The following is a 20,163-nucleotide window of genomic DNA, read 5'->3' on the forward strand; positions in this document are numbered from 1 at the left end:
CGACAGCGTGGAGCCTGCAGCGGGAGAGGCCAGGGAGGGTTCTCCCCGTGGCAACCGCACCGGAGAGAAGATCGTGCAGCTGCTTCCTGTAATGCAGGACATCCAGGAGCACCCAGGCTTGGCCAGCAAACCCTGCGTCCCTTTCTTTTACCGGGCAGCGGAGAACAGGGAGATAAACATCATCATCATCTGAGAGCTGGTCAAGAAATTTAAAAACAACAACAACGAAATGTGGTCAATCTCCTACACAATTCATTTACTTCATTTGAATGTTAGAGCCCCTCATGTTTATTTGTGTTTCTAATTTACAGTTTAAATTTATTTATAAAAAGTTAAGGGAGAGGGATCTTTCCCTGATGTTCACTCTGGCATCCTTTAGCATTTTTGATTTTTTATCTGATAATTGTAGGTTATTAGCATGCGTATCGAGTTTGCCCTTACGTGGTGGGAGTTCAAACACACAAAGACCCACTATTTGCACAAAACTATTCTTACTGGTTTGGAATAGACTGCCATGCTTTTTAAATGTTATTGCAGTATATATATTCTTTACAGAATTCAGATAAAATCTGCTTATGTTCTGCTATTATGTTTGATCGAATCCTAATCACAGTGAGCTCTTCATTAGCTCAATATGTGGTTTGCCCTCAAGTGCGCACTGTTTCTTACTTCGTAATATGCCCCTGTGAGTACTGACATTTAGAGTTGTTTAAAGGCCAAGAACTGGAAACAGCTTTTCCCCTATTTTCTGTGTATTGGGGATGAGAGTGATAACATTTTGGGGAGCTTTTTAAATCTCACAGAAGAGGAAAGTGGCCTGCTCTGGCAGGTGTATGCAGGATAGAGTGTGTTTCATTTGTTCTGGTGCCAGGAATGAGCGCGGTACTATGGTAGTTCCCTTAGGATTTGTATGTGCTCTGGGCTCATGAAGATATTGCATCATAAGCTGCAGCAGTTGGACTCTTTCTCAATGATCTAAAAGGGATTATTTCTGAAGAATGAAAGGCTCCCATCATTGACTGTGGATGTGGAAAATCTTTTCTAGCTTAGAGCTTTCACATCCACAATACATTTTAACGTCAGAGTTCATGTTACCTGTTTTAATCACATGACGATATGTCCCAGTACACAAAAGGGCACTGGTTGATATTCTTCTTAATGTATTTAGTAAAGATCATAAGAAATCCTTTCAGAGTTTAAATGTCCCTGGAACAGGCATACAGGCTCTAGTCAAGAATGAATTCGAGTGAAGGAAAGCTGTGTGACACCTGGCATTCCTCTATGTTCACGGAGCTTCTTTGAGGCTAGAAGATTGATTTTACCATCTAGTCCTCTGGCTAATACCTATTCTTCAGCCACATTGGTTAATCTGACACAGGAATTTGCTTCTTTTCTTTGAATGAAAAACACTTTAAAAATAATAACGACCACTATTATAAACCAATATATGTGAGAGTATTAGTTGAAACAAAAAGGAGTTTTAGTAGACAGTATTATACTACATTTGAAAATCAAGGCCGGGCGCGGTGGCTCAAGCCTGTAATCCCAGCACTTTGGGAGGCTGAGACGGGCGGATCATGAGGTCAGGAGATCGAGACCATCCTGGCTAATACGGTGAAACCCCATCTCTACTAAAAAAAAAATACAAAAAACTAGCCGGGCGAAGTGGCGGGTGCCTGTAGTCCCAGCTTCTCGGGAGGCTGAGGCAGGAGAATGGCGTGAACCCGAGAGGAGGAGCTTGCAGTGAGCTGAGATCCGGCCACTGCACTCCAGCCTGGGTGACAGAGCAAGACTCCATCTCAAAAAAAAAAAATCAAGGGGAAGTTTATGCAACTTAAAATGTTTACAAGCTGCTGTGCAATCTACTGTTTGTGAAGCTCAAAGTGTTATGAGGAAAAGTGTCTATACAATCACAGAGTTATGTTTCCTCACAAAGTTCTTTACAAAGAGTGAACTATGTTTTTGTACCTCTCAGTTTCAGTTAGAGGCATATTTTGTGCCATATTTATGTTAATGTGTCTGTACATGATGAATGAATTATTTCAGTCATACGTTGCCTAAATCATAACTTCATGATGCTTGGGAAAAAATCAACAGCTAAAACTTCATGAAGTTCTATTGTCTGTGTTCCAAAATACGTCACTTTATTAGGATGTAGGGAGAGATGTATGTGCGTTCCCTGGGATGTGCATTTCTAGTTACTAGATCATCTCCAGTTTTAGCATTTGGCTTCCTCATGATACTTTTATACATATGACATTAACAGAAGAGCAATAATATGATTTTACAGATGGAATAATAGATTTGCCTGCATTCACTGAAAGGGTGCAAATATTTAGTCCTTGTGACTTCAACTGACTCTTCCAAATTGTCTATTTTAGAGCCTTGAGCTAGAAATCATACCACTGTTAATTAGCCCCCTTGTTTGGTCTAACAGTTTTTCTTTATAATGCTGAAACTGGGTTTACCTGATAAACTGATAAATTATTTCAAAAGTATTTTTATAGTTCAAGTCACTTCACTTTTACCCTGATAAATATAAATGACTAGGAATGACCTTCAGATAGTGTTTAGCATCTGTAATCAATCTGACAATAATGTGTTCATCAGGTACCTATGGGTGAAATCACACACTGGCATGTTTAAGCTGAATGTCAGTCTGGAAAAGAAATGTACTGTATTAACTGAAATACCACTCTTTGTGTAGGTATTTTGTAATTTATTTTTTAAAAAAGCTAAAAAGAATAGAAATTGTATGATAATAACTTAAGTTTTTCTTCAAAGTGCACGCAGTCTTTTGCAATACCTCATTCAGCCAAGTATTTGTTCTCTTCCTCATTCAGTATAAGGTAGCTTTCAATATGCTGAGAAGGCAACATTAGAAGGTTAGAGTTTATCAGAAACATAGAACTTTAAAGTGTGAGTTCAACTGAATAAATATGAATTTCTGTACGAAGTAAATAATTAAAATACCTATTTAAAGATTGCAATATATAACCATTTTTAAAGTATTTGATTAAACCTGATAGGTTTCCCAGAAATGAAAAAAACCAACAATCAATTCCACAACCAAAGCTGATATCTAATTTAGAAAATGTGAAAATGTAAATCAGCCCTATCCACAATATAGTTTCTGTAAAACTTTGGCTTAAAGAATCATTTTAAAAGAATATAACTATGCAAAAATGTAACTGCTATCTTAATGATTTGAAATAAGTTAAAGCATATTAAAATATGAATACTGTAGTTTAAAAAGTGAAACTGGGGGAAGGAAAAGTAGAGAAAGAAATGCCAATTCCAATGCCAAGCTTTATTTGCTGAGTTTTCTTAGAATGACTTTTACCAATTTATGAATTCCTGTAAACAGAATGTATAATGGAAATGCTGAAAGACTGTTGCCTAAAGTGCCATTATGGACTGCTACTGTGATGCTACTGCAATGCAATAAGTTAGGAAATTGTTGCAAGGGGCTGTTTTTGCCTTAAAATTTTGTGTGTCTTGAAAGCTATGGCGTTAAAGGTATGAGACTGTGCAAATGCTGGGCATGCTTGGCATGAGATCGTTGGTTTTTATTTTTACAAAATTATAACTATGCAAGTGTGTTTATTGAAAGAACACAAACTAAAGTTATGGGATAAAAAAGTTGTGGATGAAAAAGTTATGGGATAAAAAATGTGGAAAAGTTGTGAAAAAAAAAGTAGAATAATGTTTCATGAAAAGTTTAAAAAAATTATTATGAACAAGAAGTTATAGGATTAAAAAAATAAGTCATGGGATAAAAACAAAAACAAATAAAAGCAGGCCCCTGTCAGCATAAGCCTGGAGAAGTGGGGCTGGAGTCTCCCCACCATCATATTCCTATCACCCCTTCCCAGTCACCCCTTTACCATTAGGGTAGCAAGACAAGACCCCTGTCTAATGGCGGTGGGGGTGAAAAACAGACCCTTTGCCACCTTAACCAGGGCTGAGTCCTTAAATTTCTGGATGGTGATGTTTGCTATTTAAGAGCCAGAGGCTGGTGGAGTTGGTTTGTTTGGAGGAGGCCTGATGGCCTCCCTACTCTCACCAAAGCAACTTTTCCCTCAGGGGGCTCCTGTCTTCTTATTCAGAGAGGCAGCTGAGGCAGGACAGTGGGGCTAAGTGTAGAGCAGGCGAGGGCACGGGCTGCTGGGGTGGCCTCCCTTCCCCAGTGTACATATAGTATCTGTGTAATATTTTGTATATTCCAGGAGTAGGGCTGCCCCCTGTATTGTACCTAGCGGAGGTTGGAACTGGCATATGGGGAGGAGGTTCTAATCATTATTTGCATCTGGGAAACTTATTTATTGATAGCATAGGACAGAGGAAGGAGGTGGGGATGAGGTTGTGGCTCCCTGGTAATGCAACTCCCATTTATTTTGCTTTTGATTCTAGAATAAATGGATTTAGCCATACTGCTCAACCTGGTATGTTCCCGTTTCCCTCACTGGGTCCTGGAGTTTGTGCCACTGAACGAGGAGCCCAGAGTGTCTGAGCATGTCCAGCTGGGCTGTTGGGGACCTTCCAGGCCTGTTACCTGTATGCTGCCTGGTGACATCTGGTGGATTTCACGGGGACTGCCATGGCACCTATGGGGCACAGTCCAGCCCTGACAGCCAACAGGCTCAGAAGCCTGATCTAGCAGTGGCCGGGAAGGCAGATACCAGCACCCAAGGGCACTGACTTCCATCCACCCCAGGCATCTTCCCTTCTGTCCCCCTGCCTCCCTCTCCTGTCTGCACCTGGTGACCTGTTCTGTCTGTTCCCTCAGAGTGCCGGTTGCCCTGCAGGCTCCCTCCAGGCTGAGTTCATGGCCCTGCACCCTAGTGGCCAGAGCCGGCTTCCCAGGATAAGAGACAGCTAAACTCCAGACTTTCCAGGAAAAGTGTCCCTTGGAAAGGGTGTGGCCTTTTCACTACTCCCAACAGCACCCTAGAAATGGCTTGGCCTTTTCCCTCCCCTGAGCTCCACAGAGGACACAGCCAGCAGAGGACACATTCCCCATCATCCAGAAATGGGTTTGATTTTCAGCCGAGGGACAGCAGGACTGGTAGAGAGGCCACATGGCTGCCTACACAGCAACCCCATGCTTGGTGGTGGGTGGGAGGGATGGCGGAGGCTGGCTGTCCACAGGCCGGGCATGACAGGGAGGCTCACTGGAGGTGGCGCACTTTGGAGGGGAATGTCAGGGGACAGCTTTCTCTTGTTGGGCCACAAGACTCCACAAGGACAGCACAGTGACTGATTCCCAGCGCTAGAGGCAAGGCGGTCGGCCATGTGTAGGTGTGTGTGTGTGTATATATATGTGTGTGTGTGTGTATATATGTATCAGTATTTATAGATATTTATAGAACAGGGCAGAGCATACTACAGAGGGGCACAAGTTTTCAGCAACAGTCACACCTGGATGTGTCAGCTCAGCACTACAACAGATGAAGGGGGCTGGTTTTGGGCTGGGGAGCCACTGTCAAGTCACAGGACACTCGCCCAGGCAGGCTTGGAAAGGGAGGCCTCCGAGAAGAGGAGGATCTGTTTAAAGGTCAAAGTGGGGCTGGGGCTCTCAGGGCCGGATGAACTTGCCTGACCCGATCAGCTGGCATTTGGAGAGAAGCAGAGAGAAAACAGGAGACAGAAAAGTGAGCAGAGAGCTGGTGAGGCAAGCACAGAGCACGGGCGTGCTGCGGCAGCTGTGGGAGGGCCGCGGAGGGGAGGGCGCAGGTGCAGGTGTGGCAAGGTTCCTGGAAAAGAGGGGCTGGAAGGGAAAGGGGAGGAAGATGGAGGGAGGAGCTGGAGCTTCACAGGTAGTGCCTGGGGGCTGCAGTGGCCCTCCCCAGCCCCCACACACTGGCCTGTCCCATGGCACCCAGGCAGTGCACCCACAGTTCAGACCAATGCTCAGCCCCCTCAGGCTTCCCTCTTCTCTAGTCACCCTCTCTTCCAACCCACTGGCTCAGGGCCACCTCTTGCCTTGGAGAGGCCCACATGACAGCCGCCAGGTCTGATAGAGAAGGAACACTGCTTGACCCAGGATGGTGAACCTTTTAGGTTCACCTGGGATGGATGGCTGGAGTGAGTGCCAGAGGCCCCTCTGGGCAGTCAGAAAGCCCAGAACCTTCTGAAAGGACCCTGGGAGAGGCAGGAAGGGCATATGCCACTGGCCATAGACTTATAAGTCTAAGAAGGGAGCCTCAGCTGGTTGCAGGGTCTGCAGGTCACATAGGTGAGGCTGAGCCCTTCCTGCTGGGAAAAGCAGAAGAGGGAGATGGGCTCTTCTGCTTTTCCCAGCAGGAAGAGGGAGGTGGGTGGGCTCGCTAGGTGGAGCTCAGCTGAGCCAGCAGGGACTGTGGTCCCCTTGGCTGAATAGTACAGGTGACGCATAGGAGCAACAGGCCAAGGTGCGTAAGCCTGCTGGCCGGTGGTAGTGCTTCAGCGGGGGCCAGGGACCCTGCCTTCAGTCACATGCTAGCAGCTATGATGGTACCTGGGAGGGAGGGAAGGGGGCTGTGTGTCCCTGCCTGGCCTGTGAGGTGTGTTGTGGGATGACTGTTTGTATGGGACTGTCAAGATTTTATCCTAGATCGCCATTGGATTTCCAACAGATAGAGGAGGTGGGACCCTATCACCCCTGCTCTGCAGTGGATTTAGCTCTCGGCACTCCCAGGCTGGGAGCTGGATGCCCTGCCCTGGCAGCATGACTCAGACTGCACAACAGGTACAGTATGCCCAGGATGACATTCCTAGGCCTCTGGCTGCCTCACAGTCCAGCCCCACACACAATGTCCTCTAAGCTTCCAGCTCCTGCACCATAAACCATGAGCTCTCTGCCCTCTCTGACAGCTCCAGAGAGCACCCACGTATGCCAGCTTGGGCATGGAGCCTGTTCCAAGAGCTCACAGGCTCAGCCATGGAGGCTGGGGGGCCTTGGGGCTGTGAGGGCCAGCCCTGGTACCTGTGTCCAGCTTGGACACTCTACACCTGCAGCCAGGAGTCATCCGTGGGCCCCCATGGGTGTGCTGACGGTGGTCATGTTGATATCGCCGATGATGCTGGGCACCTCCCTCAGCACGTGGTGCATGCACAGCATCTCGTTGCACTGCTGTGCCTACTCTGCTGACCCCTCCATCAGCATGTTCTTGTCTCCATGTGAGTACAGGGTGGCCAGCAGCTCCAAGAAGTTGAACTCCTTGGTCTGAGAGTGGGCATAGAGGGAAGGAGGTTGGGACCTGATGCCTGTGCCACCCTGGCCACCCCACCAGGCCCTGCTGTACTGTGTGCTGGACTTGGAGCCCCGAGTATGGCTTTTCAGTTGTGGCTTCTACACTACTTAGACTTGAAGACCTGCCTTCCCACCACATTTTCTCACTCAGATGGGGACAGAGGTCCAGAGGAAAAGTCACCTGCCCAAGGTCACAGATCTGGGAGGGGAGCCAGGACCTATCATGCCACCAGGACACCTGTATACTCAGTTTTTTATTTTTGGAGATAGGATCTCGCTCTGTCACCAGGCTGGAGTACAGTGGGCGAGATCACTGCTCACTGCAGCCTCAACCTCCTGGGCTCAAAGTGATCCTCCAATGTTAGTCTGTTGAGTAGCTAGGACTACAGGCACATGCCACCACCAGGCCCAGCTATTTTTTAAATGTTTTTGTAGAGACCAGGTCTCACTATGTTGCCCAGGCTGGTCTCAAACTCCTGGGCTTAAGTGATCCTTCTGCCTTGGCGTCCCAAAGTGCTGGGATTACAGGCATGGGCCACTGTGCCCAGTCCCACGTTATAGTTCTATGGGACAGCTCTGGTCTTGACTGTGCCCCTCTCCCTGGACCTGGCCCCACAGGGCTGGTTGGCATCTCTGTCAGGCCAACACGGCCACCTGCCTCCCCAGTGCCACAGGAGCCCCCTGCCCCCATGAGGTGGTGCATGCACATTGTTGATCATGAGGTGTGTGGTGGTTTTGGGCATGAGACCAACCAGGAGGTCCCACACGGTCTTGTTGACAAAGGCCACATAGGAGTCCACAAGGCTCTGGGTGGTCTCCATTTGCTGCTCCAGCTGTGGGTCCATGGAGTGCATGAAGCTGTCAGAGCCATTCTCCTCAGACTTGCTGGTCTGCCATGAAGAACACAAGGGCATCAGGGTGGCCAGGCCATGCAGCCAGGCTCCAGGCATCCCCAGGATCTCAGCCCCTCCAAGCGTACCTGGAACATTGAGGCACAAGGAGAAGCAACTGGCCAGAACACACACTCAGCTCCCCATGCACTTTAGAGGGTTTCACGTCTCTGCCTCTCAGGACCCCAGACACCACTGATCAAGCCTCATCTTAGTTTTGACTCTAGTACCCAGAATTTGCCTCCATTTTCTCAATCTGGAAATTGGAAAAGAACATCTCCAGGTCCCTTGCTAGAAGACCTGGCCAGAGTTGGTGCCAGGCTCCCCTTGTCCTGGGAGGTCCATACACCAACATGGCCACCACCACTGCCACCTGGGAGCACAGCTAAAGTAGACACACACAGAAAAAGGGGAAGGGTTGAGTGAACCTGGGACAGTGCACCCCAAATTTAATGTGTTGATGAATTCAATTTGCTAATATTTAGTGGAGGATTTTTGCATCAATATTCATCAGTGATATTGGCCTGTAGTTCTCTGTTTTGGATGTATCTTTGGTTTTGGTATCAAGGTAATGCTAGCCTTGTAGAATGAGTTTGGAATGGTTGAGTAAGGTCTCTAGTTTTGGAATAGTTTGGGTGAGGTTGGTATGAGTTCTTCTTTAAATGTTTGGTAGAATTCAGCAGTGAAGCATCACGTCCCAGGCTTTTCTTTGCTGGGAGACTTTTTATCACTGCTTCGATCTCATTCTTTCTTATTGGTCTGTTCAGGTTTTGGATTTCTTCAGGGTTCAATCTTGGCAGGCTGGAGGTGTCTACAAATTTATCCATTTTTAGTAGGATTTCCTATTTCTTTGCACACAGTTGCTTATTATTATTATTATTATTATTACTATTATTTGAGACAGAGTCTTGCTCTGTCACCCAGGCTAGAGTGCAGTGCTATGATCTCGGCTCACTGCAACCTCCACTTCCTGGGTTCAAGTGATTCTCCTGCCTCAGTCTCCCAAGTAGCTGGGATTATAGGTGTGTGCCACTACACTCAGCTAATTTTTTTGTATTTTTAGTAGAGACAGGTTTCACCATGTTGGTCAGGTTGGTCTCGAACTCCTGACCTTGTGATTCACCCGCCTCAGCCTCCCAAAGTGCTGGGATTACAGGTGTGAGCCACTATACCTGGCCTTGCATACAGTTGCTTATAATAGCCACTAGTGATCCTGTGAATTTTTGTGGTATCAGTTGTAATGTTTCCTTTTTCATCTCTGATTTTATTCACTTGAGTCTTCTTTTTTCTTAGTCTTTTTTTTTTTTTTTTTTTTTTTTTGAGACGGAGTCTCGCTCTGTCGCCCAGGCTGGAGTGCAGTGGCTGGATCTCAGCTCACTGCAAGCTCCGCCTCCAGGGTTTACGCCATTCTCCTTTCTCAGCCTCCCAAGTAGCTGGGACTACTTGCCCGGCGCCTGCCACCTTGCCCGGCTAGTTTTTTGTATTTTTTAGTAGAGGCGGGGTTTCACCGTGTTAGCCAGGATGGTCTCGATCTCCTGACCTCGTGATCCGCCCGTCTCAGCCTCCCAAAGTGCTGGGATTACAGGCTTGAGCCACCGCGCCCGGCCCTTAGTCTTAATTAGGCTTAAAGTTTGTCAAAGTTGTTTATCTTTTCCAAAAACCAACTTTTCATTTCATTGATGCTTTTTATTGTTTTCTGCATTTCAATTCCATTTATTTCTGCTCTGATCTTTACTATTTCTTTTCTTCTACTAATTTTGGGTTTGGTTTGCTCTTGCTTTTCTATTTCTTTAAGATGCATTGTTAGGTTGTTTATTCGATGCTTTTCTACTTTTTAAAAATAGATGTTTATAGCCATAAAGTTCCCTCTTAGCACTGCTTTTGTCATATCCCGTACGTTCTGGCGTGTTGTGTTTCCATTATAATTTAAGAAATGTTTCAATTTCCTTCTTAATTTCTTCACTGACCCACTGGTCATTCCAGAGCATATTATTTAATCTCCATGTGTTTGTATAGTTTTCAACATTTCTCTTATTACTAACTTCTAGTTTTACTCCATTGTGATCAGAGAAGATGTTTGAAATTATTTCATTTTTTTCTAACATTTTAAGATGTGTCATGTGACCTAAGATATGGTCTATCCTTGAGAATGATCCATGTGCTGAGGAAAAAAATGTGTATTCTGTAGCCCAAGGGAGAAGACTCCCGCCCCCACTCTGCTGCAACACACAGCGCTCCGCTCAGGGATGCGGCAGTGGTGTGCTGTTGTTACACAAGGGGCTTTCTGTCGGGGAGGGAACAGAGTCTGTTCTGTAGTGTTTGCCATTTTCCATGGTTCAAATATTCCATGGCTGATTTCAAGCTGCCACCATCTTCTCAGCCTGGGCTTGGTTGTACCCACCGTTGGGAAGGCTTTCCAGGTATTTGAAAGGATGTGGGTGTTGTGATCTAAACTGTATCTTTCTTAGGGGACACTCCAAGCCCAGTTATGCTAAGGTTCTGGCAGACTCATAGAGGAACTGCCTTGGTGGTCTTGGACAAGATCTGGAGGAATTTTCTGAGCTACCAGCCAGTAGAGACTCTTATTCTCTACCTGTAATTTCTCTCCAAAAAACAGTCTCTGTCTCTGCCTCTCTGTCTCTGCCTCTCTCTCTCTCTCTCTCTGATGGGCCACTTGGAGCTAAGGGTGGGCTGACACAATATCCCTGTGGCCACCACCACTGGGACTGCACTGGGTCAGACCTAAAGCCAGCAAAGCACTGGGTCTCACTCAAAGCTCACTGTCAATACTACCTGGCTATCGCCTATGTTCACTCGAGGCTCTGGGGCTCTACAGTCAGCAGGTAGACTTCTCTACAGGGCAATGAGTTCCCTCAGGCCCTGATGGGTCCAGAGATGCTGTCTGGGAGCCAGGGACTGGAGTCAAAAACCTTAGAAATTTACCTGGTGCTTTATTCTAAGGCGGCTGAGCTGACACTGAAACCATGAGACAAAGTCCTTCCCACTCTGCCTTTCCCTTTCCACAGGCAGAGGAGCCTCACCCTATGGCCACCACCACAGGCCCACAGGGAGTGCTGCCAGGCTACTGTTGATGTTTACTTAGGGCCCAAGGGCTCTTAAGTCACTTGTGGTGAATGCTTCCAGGCCTGGGCCTCACCCTTCAGGGCAGTGGGCTCCCCTGTGGCCCAGGGCAGGTCCAGAAATGCTGTCTAAGAGTGAAGGCCTAGAATCAGTGACCACAGGAGCCCATTTGGTGCTCTCTACCCCATTGTGGCCAGGCAGGCACCTAAGCTGCAAGACTTCTTCTTCTCAAGCAGAAGAAGTCTCTCACGACAGCCACCATAGCTGGGAATGTGCTGGGTCTCCCCTGAAGCCAGCATGTCTCAGAGCCTTACTCCAGGCCCATCGCATACTACCTGGGTATCACTGTTGGCTGTTCAGGGCCCAAGGCTTTTGACTCAGCCGGTGTTGAATCCTGCCAGGACTGGGTTCTTTCCTTTAGTGCAGCAGATTCCCTTCTAGCCCAGGGTGTATCTAGAAAGGTAATTCAGGAGCTAGGTCCTGGAATGGGGGCCTCTCAACTCTGACAGGTGCTCTGTCCTACTGTGGCTGAGCTGCTGTCCAAAATGTAAGACAAAGTCCTCTTTACTCTTCCCCTTCCTCTCCTCAAGCAAAAGGAAGGAGTCACTTTAGTTGGTGCAAGCTGTGTTGCCTGGGGTTGGGGGAGGAGTGATGCAAACACTCCCTTGGCTACCCTGGCTGGTGTCTCTCTAGGTCTTGTGCCCCTTGAGTCCACTGGCTCTTAGTAGCATGGCATTGCAACTTGCCTAGGAGTTGAAGTCCTTATGGTCTAGACTGCCTTTCAAGTTTATTTAGGGCCCCAGAGCATAATAGCCTGCCATGCCAAGGCTTGTCAAAACCCAAGCCTCAAGCCTTCTAACTACTTGGGATGGGTGAACCCCTATGGGTAGGGCTGGTCTAAATGCTCCCTCCATGGGCAGGTGTCACGTGAGTTCCACCTGGTTTTGCTTTCTCCTGTGACAGAGCAGCACTGAGTTCAGTGCAAAGTCCCACAGTTGCTGCCTTCTCCCTCTCCCAGGTGCACAGATTCTCAGCACCACAGCGGCCACTGCTGGGTGAGGGGGAGGGGTGACATTGGTGTTTCAAGACTGGTTCTCCTACCCTTTTCAGTGCCTCTTTCAGAGACATGAAGTTAAACCCAGGTACTGTGAGTCCTCGCCTGATTTTTGGTTCTTATGAAGATGGTTTTCTGGTGGAGACGGTTGTTAAATATTAATTTTCCTGCAGGGGGACTGATTGGTAGAGAGTACTATTCAGCCATCTTGCTCTGCCCCTCCCCACTTACTTCACTTTAATTACTTCCTAGGAGCCCTGTTTTTAAATACAACTACATAGGTGGTTAGGGCTCCAACATAAGAATTTTGGGGAGACACAATCCAGTCTATAGCATTTGGACTTGGGGAGAGGGAGGAAGAGAATATGCACAGGAAGTTCACAGTGTAAGCAACAGTATGGAGGTAGGAAAGTTCAGCTCATGGATAGGAAAAATTGATCCAATTAGGCAGGACCCACAGGGAGATGTGGTGGGATGGTGAGAGGTGGGCCACATCAAAAGAACCTTGAATGCCAGGCTGAGGTGGGACACATTTCCTGTTGTGTAGAAGGTGCCATAGGGTGGTGAGAGGTGGGCCACATCAGAAAGAACCTTGAATGCCAAGCTGAGGTGGGAGGCATTTCCTGTTGTGTAGAAGGTGCCATGAGGTGGTGGGGAGGGTAACATGATGAAAGGATATTTGGGAGGATGGATCTGGCATCAGTGATGGGTAGGGGTAAGGACTGAACAAAGCTGGAGGCCAGGAAACTGCACACATGGCCCAGAATTCAGGCTTAGGCTGTTCAAAGGTAGTTTCCACACTGAGTTCCCATGTGGATCCAAGCATGCAGGGGGTAGACGATTTGGAAAAGCAAAACCATTCTCCTCCCATCACCACACAGTTTCCCAGCTGAGCTCATCACCAGAGCCTTACAAATCAGACAGTTGACCTGCCCCAAACTCTGTCCCTAGAAGCTGTGACCCAGAGGGAGCTCTTTTCCAGCTGCAGCCCAGGGACACTGCAGCCTGAGCAGGACTGCACCTGTTCCCTCCCAGGAGCCTCATCTCTGTCTGGCCTGGCTTTGGCTCAAATGCCTTCAGCTTTGGTTTCAAAATCTGTTGGGTCAGATTCATGAGAGCTCTGGCCTTCTTTGTTTTAGGAATTTTTAAATAGTTTTTTTCAGCTTGATGGTAGATGAGCTCTGCTTGCTTACCTCTAAGAATTGGCTGGAACTCACAGAAAGCTGTTATACTCATAGTTATGGCTTGATTACATGGAAAGGATAAAAATTAAAATCAGCCAGGGGAAGAAAGGCGTAGGGCTGAGTCCAAGAGGACACCAGTCATGGAGTGTCCATTATCCCTTCCCCATACAGTCAGAGTGCATTACCCTCGTGGCTTTGTTATGTGCCAATACACATGGAGTATTCCCAGCCAATAAGGTTCCCTCAAGCCTCGGTGTTCAGAGTTTTTACTGGAACTTCATCACAGAGGCATGCTTGATTGTCCACATGGCTGTTCTCAGTTTCTAGTCTCCAGTCCTTCCAAGGATGACTTAAAACACAGACTCTAAATCACATAGTCGCTTTTCCTGCCCCGGCTAGTCCCCACCCTAAATCTTATTATTAGTCTATCCATCATGACCCAAGATCCCCAGGCAAAGATATGCCTATCAGGTATTACATGTTAGAAATCACCTCCCAGGAGTCTAGGACAAAGGCCAGACCTCTTTTTGGTCAAGGTTAATTTTTTTTTTCTTTCTTTCTTTCTTCTTAACTGTATGACATGCCATCATTCTGTTATTCAACATTTCTGTTTTATCTTCAAAATAACCCTAATTGGTGGGTAAGGATGTTTATTATTATAAATGAGATCTTGAAAGAAAAGACACTTGGGCAAAGTTGCACAGTCTATCTTTGACTCGTGGTGCAATACTCTTTCCACTCTCTGAGAACCCTGAGTCCTGTGAAGAAGATGAAAGGAAGGTGTATACGTGTGTGTGCACATCTGTGTTGGTGTGTGTAAATGTATATCTAAAAAGTATGTGTAGATATGTGTATGTCTCTGTATGTGTATTTGTGTATACATGTGGATGTCTGGGTGTCTATATGCACGTTTATGTGTGTGTGTGTGTACACATGCTCAGGGGGAAGGTTAAAGAGAAAATTGGCCAGGCGTGGTGGTCACGCCTGTAATCCCAACATTTTGAAAGGCTAAGGTGAGTGGACTACCTGAAGTCAGGAGTTTGAGACCATTCTGGCCAACATGGTGAAACTCCATCTCTACTAAAAATGCAAAAAAATTATCCATATGCGGTGGTGTGCACCTGTAAACCCAACTACTCAGGATTGCTTGAACCAGGGAGGTGAAGGTTGCAGTGAGCCAAGATCACACCACTGCACTCCAGCCTGGTCGACAGAGTGAGATTCCGTCTCAAAAACAAAAACAAAAAAGGAGAGAGAGAGAAAATCAGCAGCGTGCAGTGGTGCACACCTGTAATGCCAGCTACACAGGAGGCGGACGGGGGAGGATCACTTGAGCCCGGGAGTTTGAGAGAGAGAGAGAAAATTTCAATAACCTTCTTGCAGTTAGAAGGAAAAACCTGGGGCTGGGCACAAAGAGACATAAAGCACAGCATAAAGAGGCAGAGAAATGTCTAATGAAAAGTGACCAATAATTAATTAGTTCTTCTATAAAGAAATATAAGACTTTAGCAGCAGGATAAAACTGGAAGATAATTTCCTCTAGAACCCTGATAATCTTTGTGAGAAAACTGTTGATCATATATGTTAATTGCCAAAACTTGCAGGACCCTGTGCAACAGAACTAGCAAATAAAACCACCTTTCTTAAACTCACTATGCTACAAGTGGCATTCAACTCTTTCTCAACCAAGATTTCACAAACCTATCTCCAGTTTCCAGATAGTGAGGGAAAGTGTGATGAGATTTTTTGATAAATTGTGCCTGTCTCTGAGCCCATTTCCTCCTATTGAAGAGAAGGAAACTGAGGTGAGCACATTACAGCCCTACTGACAAAAGTCACAAGATAAATAAATAATTATTACTTAAAACCAGGGAGTCCTATAATTTATTCATGAATGCCACACATTCTATATTAGATCTTCCATTTCAATTTACTTGTATTCTTTGAAGCAAACTTATAAGATTCAAATTATTCAGAAAATGCTCCCAAGCTAATAGAAGAAAACACTTTAATCACAGGAAGTATCATGCTACACAATATGGTGTGGTGGTGAAGATGCAGGCTCTAAAACCAGAAAACACAGGTTCAAGTCCTGGCTCCACCACCTTGGGAAAGTTACATGGTCTCGCTATAATTCCATTTCCCCATCTAAAATGTGGGGATGACAATAATAGTGTCTATTTCACAGAGTTGTTTTGAGGTAAAATATGTAAAGCACTTTGAACAGCAGTTAGTCTATGTAAGTGTTTGCTATAGTGTATTTTAACATTTCAGATTATAAATATCTACCCTGTTATGCAGATAACAAGAGTCCCTAAGCTGATAACATGATGAAGAGCTTTTGGGTTTCTTAATTTCCATCAGTTTTGTGAGGGAAAAAATACTACATGAAGAAGAGCAACTAAGCAGGCGTGAGAAGGAAGCTTGGCTTAAGATTGGGGGGCTTGGATTTATTAGGTTTTTGTCTTCTAAAAATGTCCTAAGCTCCACTGATAAGAAGATGTTCAATATCAATCTAGCTAAAAACGACCAATAGACCCCACAAGACACTGAGTTAGAGACAAAAATAGAAGGGTAATAAATAAAATATGGAAAACTACACAACAAGAAAAATAAACAACTACCAGTACCCAAAACATGGCTAAATCTCACAGGATTATGTTGAATGGAAGAAGCCAGCTTAAGTTCCAAACACACACGTACTGTATGATTCCATTTATATGAAGTTCAAGAACAGGCGCAACTAACCCATAGTGACAGAGGTCAGTATCGTGGTTAACTTTGAGGGGACAGCAACTGAGAAGGGGCAAGAGGGAGCCCTCTGTGCTGATGGGAACATTCTGTATCTTGAGCTGAGTGGTGGTCACATGAGTGTGCACATACGTAAATAGTACAGAGTTGTAACTTAAGGTACATGCACCTTGTTGTATGTAAGATACTGTCTTAGTCCATTTGTACTGCTATAACAAAATATCTGAGACTGGGTAACGTGTAAAGAACAAAAATGTATTTCTCACAGTTCTGGTGGGTGGGAAGTCCAAGATCAAGGTGCCAGCAGGTTTGCAGTCTGGCGAGGGCTGCTCTCTGCTTCCAGATGGCACCTTGAATGTTGACTCCTCCAGAGGGGAAGAATGCTGTGTCCCAACATGATGGAAAGGACAGAAAAGCACAAGAAGAAAACCGAGCTAGGTAGCTCCCTCAAGCCCTTTCATAAGGTCACTAACCCCATTCATGAGGGGGCTCCTCCCTTACGACTTAGTCATCTCCTAAAGACTCCCACTCTTAATGCTATCACATTGGAGTTTAAGTTCCAATATGAATTTTGGAGAAGACACAATCATTCCAACTATAGCAAATATACTTTACTATAAAAGAAGAAAAAATTGTCCCCAAACATGATATTTTAAGAGTTTATATATTTGAAGCTCAATTTTCTGCTTGCTTACATGCATATTTGTGACCACGAGTGTCATTCTTAGCTGAGAAACGTTACAGTAAATTTTAAAAAGTCTCACACTATCTATTAATATTTTATTGAGATAAGATCAAATTTCTAACCTAGATTTTAGGTTAAGACAGAAAACCACAGTCTTTTGTTGCAATGTGAGAATGACAGAGAGAGACAGATTAACTAGCAGGATCCAACTGTAAAACTAAATTTAAGGGCACAGTTCTCTACTAATGACTCCTCCAGACAAATCACTACTTGGATAGCAATGAATCAACTAAAAATGGAAGTGAGAACAGTTCGAGTCCTTTTTGCAACGGTTGGATGTTTATGAGACTGTTAAGTGAAGAGGGTTAGAAACAAGGGGATAAATGGCATGCTAATTTGGGGTTGAATGGAGTAATGAGATGATCTTGGAAATATAAGAATCCTGCTTAATGGGGCTTGTCTATTTGCAATTCGATAAACTAATATACGTAAATTCAAAGAGATAAAGGAAATGAGCACTCAGCACAAAATTACAGGAATACATTTAGCAAAGAGGAACTAAAGTTGAGATAAGGGCCACTGTTCCACGTCTGACATCTTTAATTCTTGAGTCATGGGGATGGCAAGCCACGAACAGAGTCTTCTGACTGGAAGCTAAAACCAGCCTTTGGGGTGGATTCAGAGAGACTGTTCAGACTCAAGATGCGAAAGCAGATGCTGCCTGGTCGATAATATCCCGATTGCAAGGGCATTTCCAAAGACAACGGTGCTCGGGGAGAAAGAATGCTGTGTGTTTAAAAAGAAAAAAAGTAAAAGAAAGAAAGGAAACAAGGAAGAAAAAGTGACCGGAGGGTAAGGTGACCATATGTTCTGGTTTGCAAGGTACAGCTAAGGTTGTGTCTGCTGTCCAGGTGCAATTATTATAGTGCCCCTTTCACTCTCCAAAGTGTCTGGATTTGGATTATAAAGCATATGATCACCCTATTAAAGAGAGGAAATTAGCCAGAAGACCTTTGTGTCGATTTTAAACGGTGTGGACTGATCCCCAACCACGCCGGTGCCGCTGCCCAGCCGAGCGGTGTGCACCACCTCTGCCTCGACCTACCCCGCCCTGCCCGGGTCTCCAGGAAGGCTGGAGCGGAACCCTCGGCTCCTGCGCTGCTCTGGTGCCATCTGCAGGTTATATGGGGAAACTGCTTCTCTCCACCCCACTACCCACAACTCCACATTCCCACCGCCACCTTGGACAGCCTTGGACTTGGTCAAAAGGCATTCAGAGCACTTAAAGCCCTGGCTGCGGAGTGGGCCGGACCCTGCAGTGAAGCCTGCCTTACAGAATCAGAGGGGCCCAGCTTAAACCAACAAAGTCAAGCTCCTCTTCTTGCTACCCAACTCCTGTCCTGTCTCATTTTGTAGACGGGAAACTGAAGCCTAATTCAGATTTTTCTTTGGTAGGATTGTGACGCATACAGCTGGAGCCTCCTAGGTGCCGTTCCCCACATCTCTGTCTTTCTGCTAACACTTTAAGGTAGTGGGGAAGCAAGAGAACTTAAGCTTACTAAGCTCTTACTGGGTACCGGCCAGAGTAGGCAATTTTCTCTCCAGCCTCGCAATTGATGAGAAATAGGTGATTATACAACTAGGATACAGGATCAGAGTGGGCTAGTGACGTGCTCACAGTCTCTCAGCTGAAACTGGAACCCAGGGGTCTTTGACTCTGAAGCTAGTGCTCTTTTAGGGTCTCCAGCTTCAACAATAGTTGCAAAATACAAAGAACACCATGAAAATCTAATATTGATCTATATAAGACTGTATTGCAAACAGAAACATGGAGTGCCTCCATGGGGGTGACAGTGAGGTGGGGCAATTATCTCAATTCTATGTAACCTGGGAACTCTCCAAGGAAAATGAATGAAGCATGACTGAGTGCAATTTGTCTGATAAAATCTGTCAGAACGTGGGACCTTATGCGTCCTAGGTAGTGAAGATGAGAAATCACGGTGCTGGACATTTGCTAAGGTGTTCTTTATAAAATTACTCATGGCTTCAGTGCCTCCACCTTCTTCATGACCCCAGGCAGTTTCCCCATGTCTTCATCCTACTGCCTGGCATCCTGTCCATCAAACTGTTTTTAGAGTTATGTGTCGATAAAATAAAAATCATGGGGGAGTCATTTACACCCTAGTGAGAGTCATCTAAGATTCCCTTATCTTCTCAGACCTTTTAGCTGAAGTTGGTTATGAGAGAGGCCGGGGAGGGGGAAAAGGGTTGGGGCGAGCACTCTTGGAGCTTGCACTGTTTCTTGCCGATGCCCTGCCACAGTGTGAATATGTCAGTCTAAATGGAGAGCTCTATGCATGTTCTCCTCTATTCCCTTTGTCACCAATACCAACTGCCAAGGCTGAACCCCAGGAGGAGTGGACTGAAGGACCTGGAGGTAATAGGAAACAGCTTGGCTTTGGATTTCAGGTCAAGTTCTGCTGATGACTTGTGTAAAATTAGACAAGTCAGTTCACTTCTCTGCACTTCAGTGACCTCATCTGTAAAAGGCTGGTCTGGACTAGATTAATGATTTTCTTTTTTTCTTTTTTTTTGAGACAGAATCTTGCTCTGTCACCCAGGCTGGAGTGGAGTGCAGTGGCACAATCTCGGCTCACTGCAACCTCTGCCTCCTGGGTTCAAGAGATTCTCCTGTCTCAGCCTCCCAAGTAGCTAGGACTACAGGCGCATGCCACCACACCTGGCTGATTTATGTATTTTTAGTAGAGACAGGGTTTTGCCATATTAGTCAGGCTGGTCTTGAACTCCTGACCTCAGGTGATCCACCCGAATCAGCCTCCCAAAGTGCTGGGATTACAGGCATGGGCCACCGCACCCAGCCTAATGATTTTCTTTAGGTTTTGCAATTGTTTTTCGTTTTAACATTATACTCAATTTTTCCTCCAACATTATTAAAGTACAATTGATAAATAAAAATTGTGGGCCGGGCGCGGTGGCTCAAGCCTGTAATCCCAGCACTTTGGGAGGCCGAGATGGGCGGATCACGAGGCCAGGAGATCGAGACCATCCTGGCTAACACGGTGAAACCCTGTCTCTACTAAAAAATACAAAAAAACTAGCCGGACGAGGTGGCAGGTGCCTGTAGTCCCAGCTACTCGGGAGGCTGAGGCAGGAGAATGGCCTGAATCCGGGAGGCGGAACTTGCAGTGAGCTGAGATCCAGCCACTGCACTCCAGCCTGGGCGACAGAGCAAGATTCCGTCTCAAAAAAAAAAAAAAAAAAAA

At 45.9% G+C, this 20,163-nt stretch overlaps 1 protein-coding gene across 1 annotated transcript; it reads right to left on the bottom strand.

The window, feature by feature from the left end:
• Positions 1 to 7,120: 7,120 nt before the first annotated feature.
• LOC112627708 (putative GED domain-containing protein DNM1P34) lies at positions 7,121 to 8,148 on the bottom strand. Its single transcript, XM_025390306.1, has 2 exons — positions 7,942 to 8,148; positions 7,121 to 7,207 (listed from the first exon to the last, which is right to left on the bottom strand). Exons 1-2 carry the CDS (start codon positions 8,146 to 8,148, stop codon positions 7,121 to 7,123), a joined length of 294 nt encoding a protein of 97 aa, XP_025246091.1.
• Positions 8,149 to 20,163: the final 12,015 nt, after the last annotated feature.

The sequence above is a fragment of the Theropithecus gelada genome, chromosome 7a (assembly GCF_003255815.1).
Source record: "Theropithecus gelada isolate Dixy chromosome 7a, Tgel_1.0, whole genome shotgun sequence".
Taxonomy (NCBI): Eukaryota; Metazoa; Chordata; class Mammalia; order Primates; family Cercopithecidae; genus Theropithecus; species Theropithecus gelada.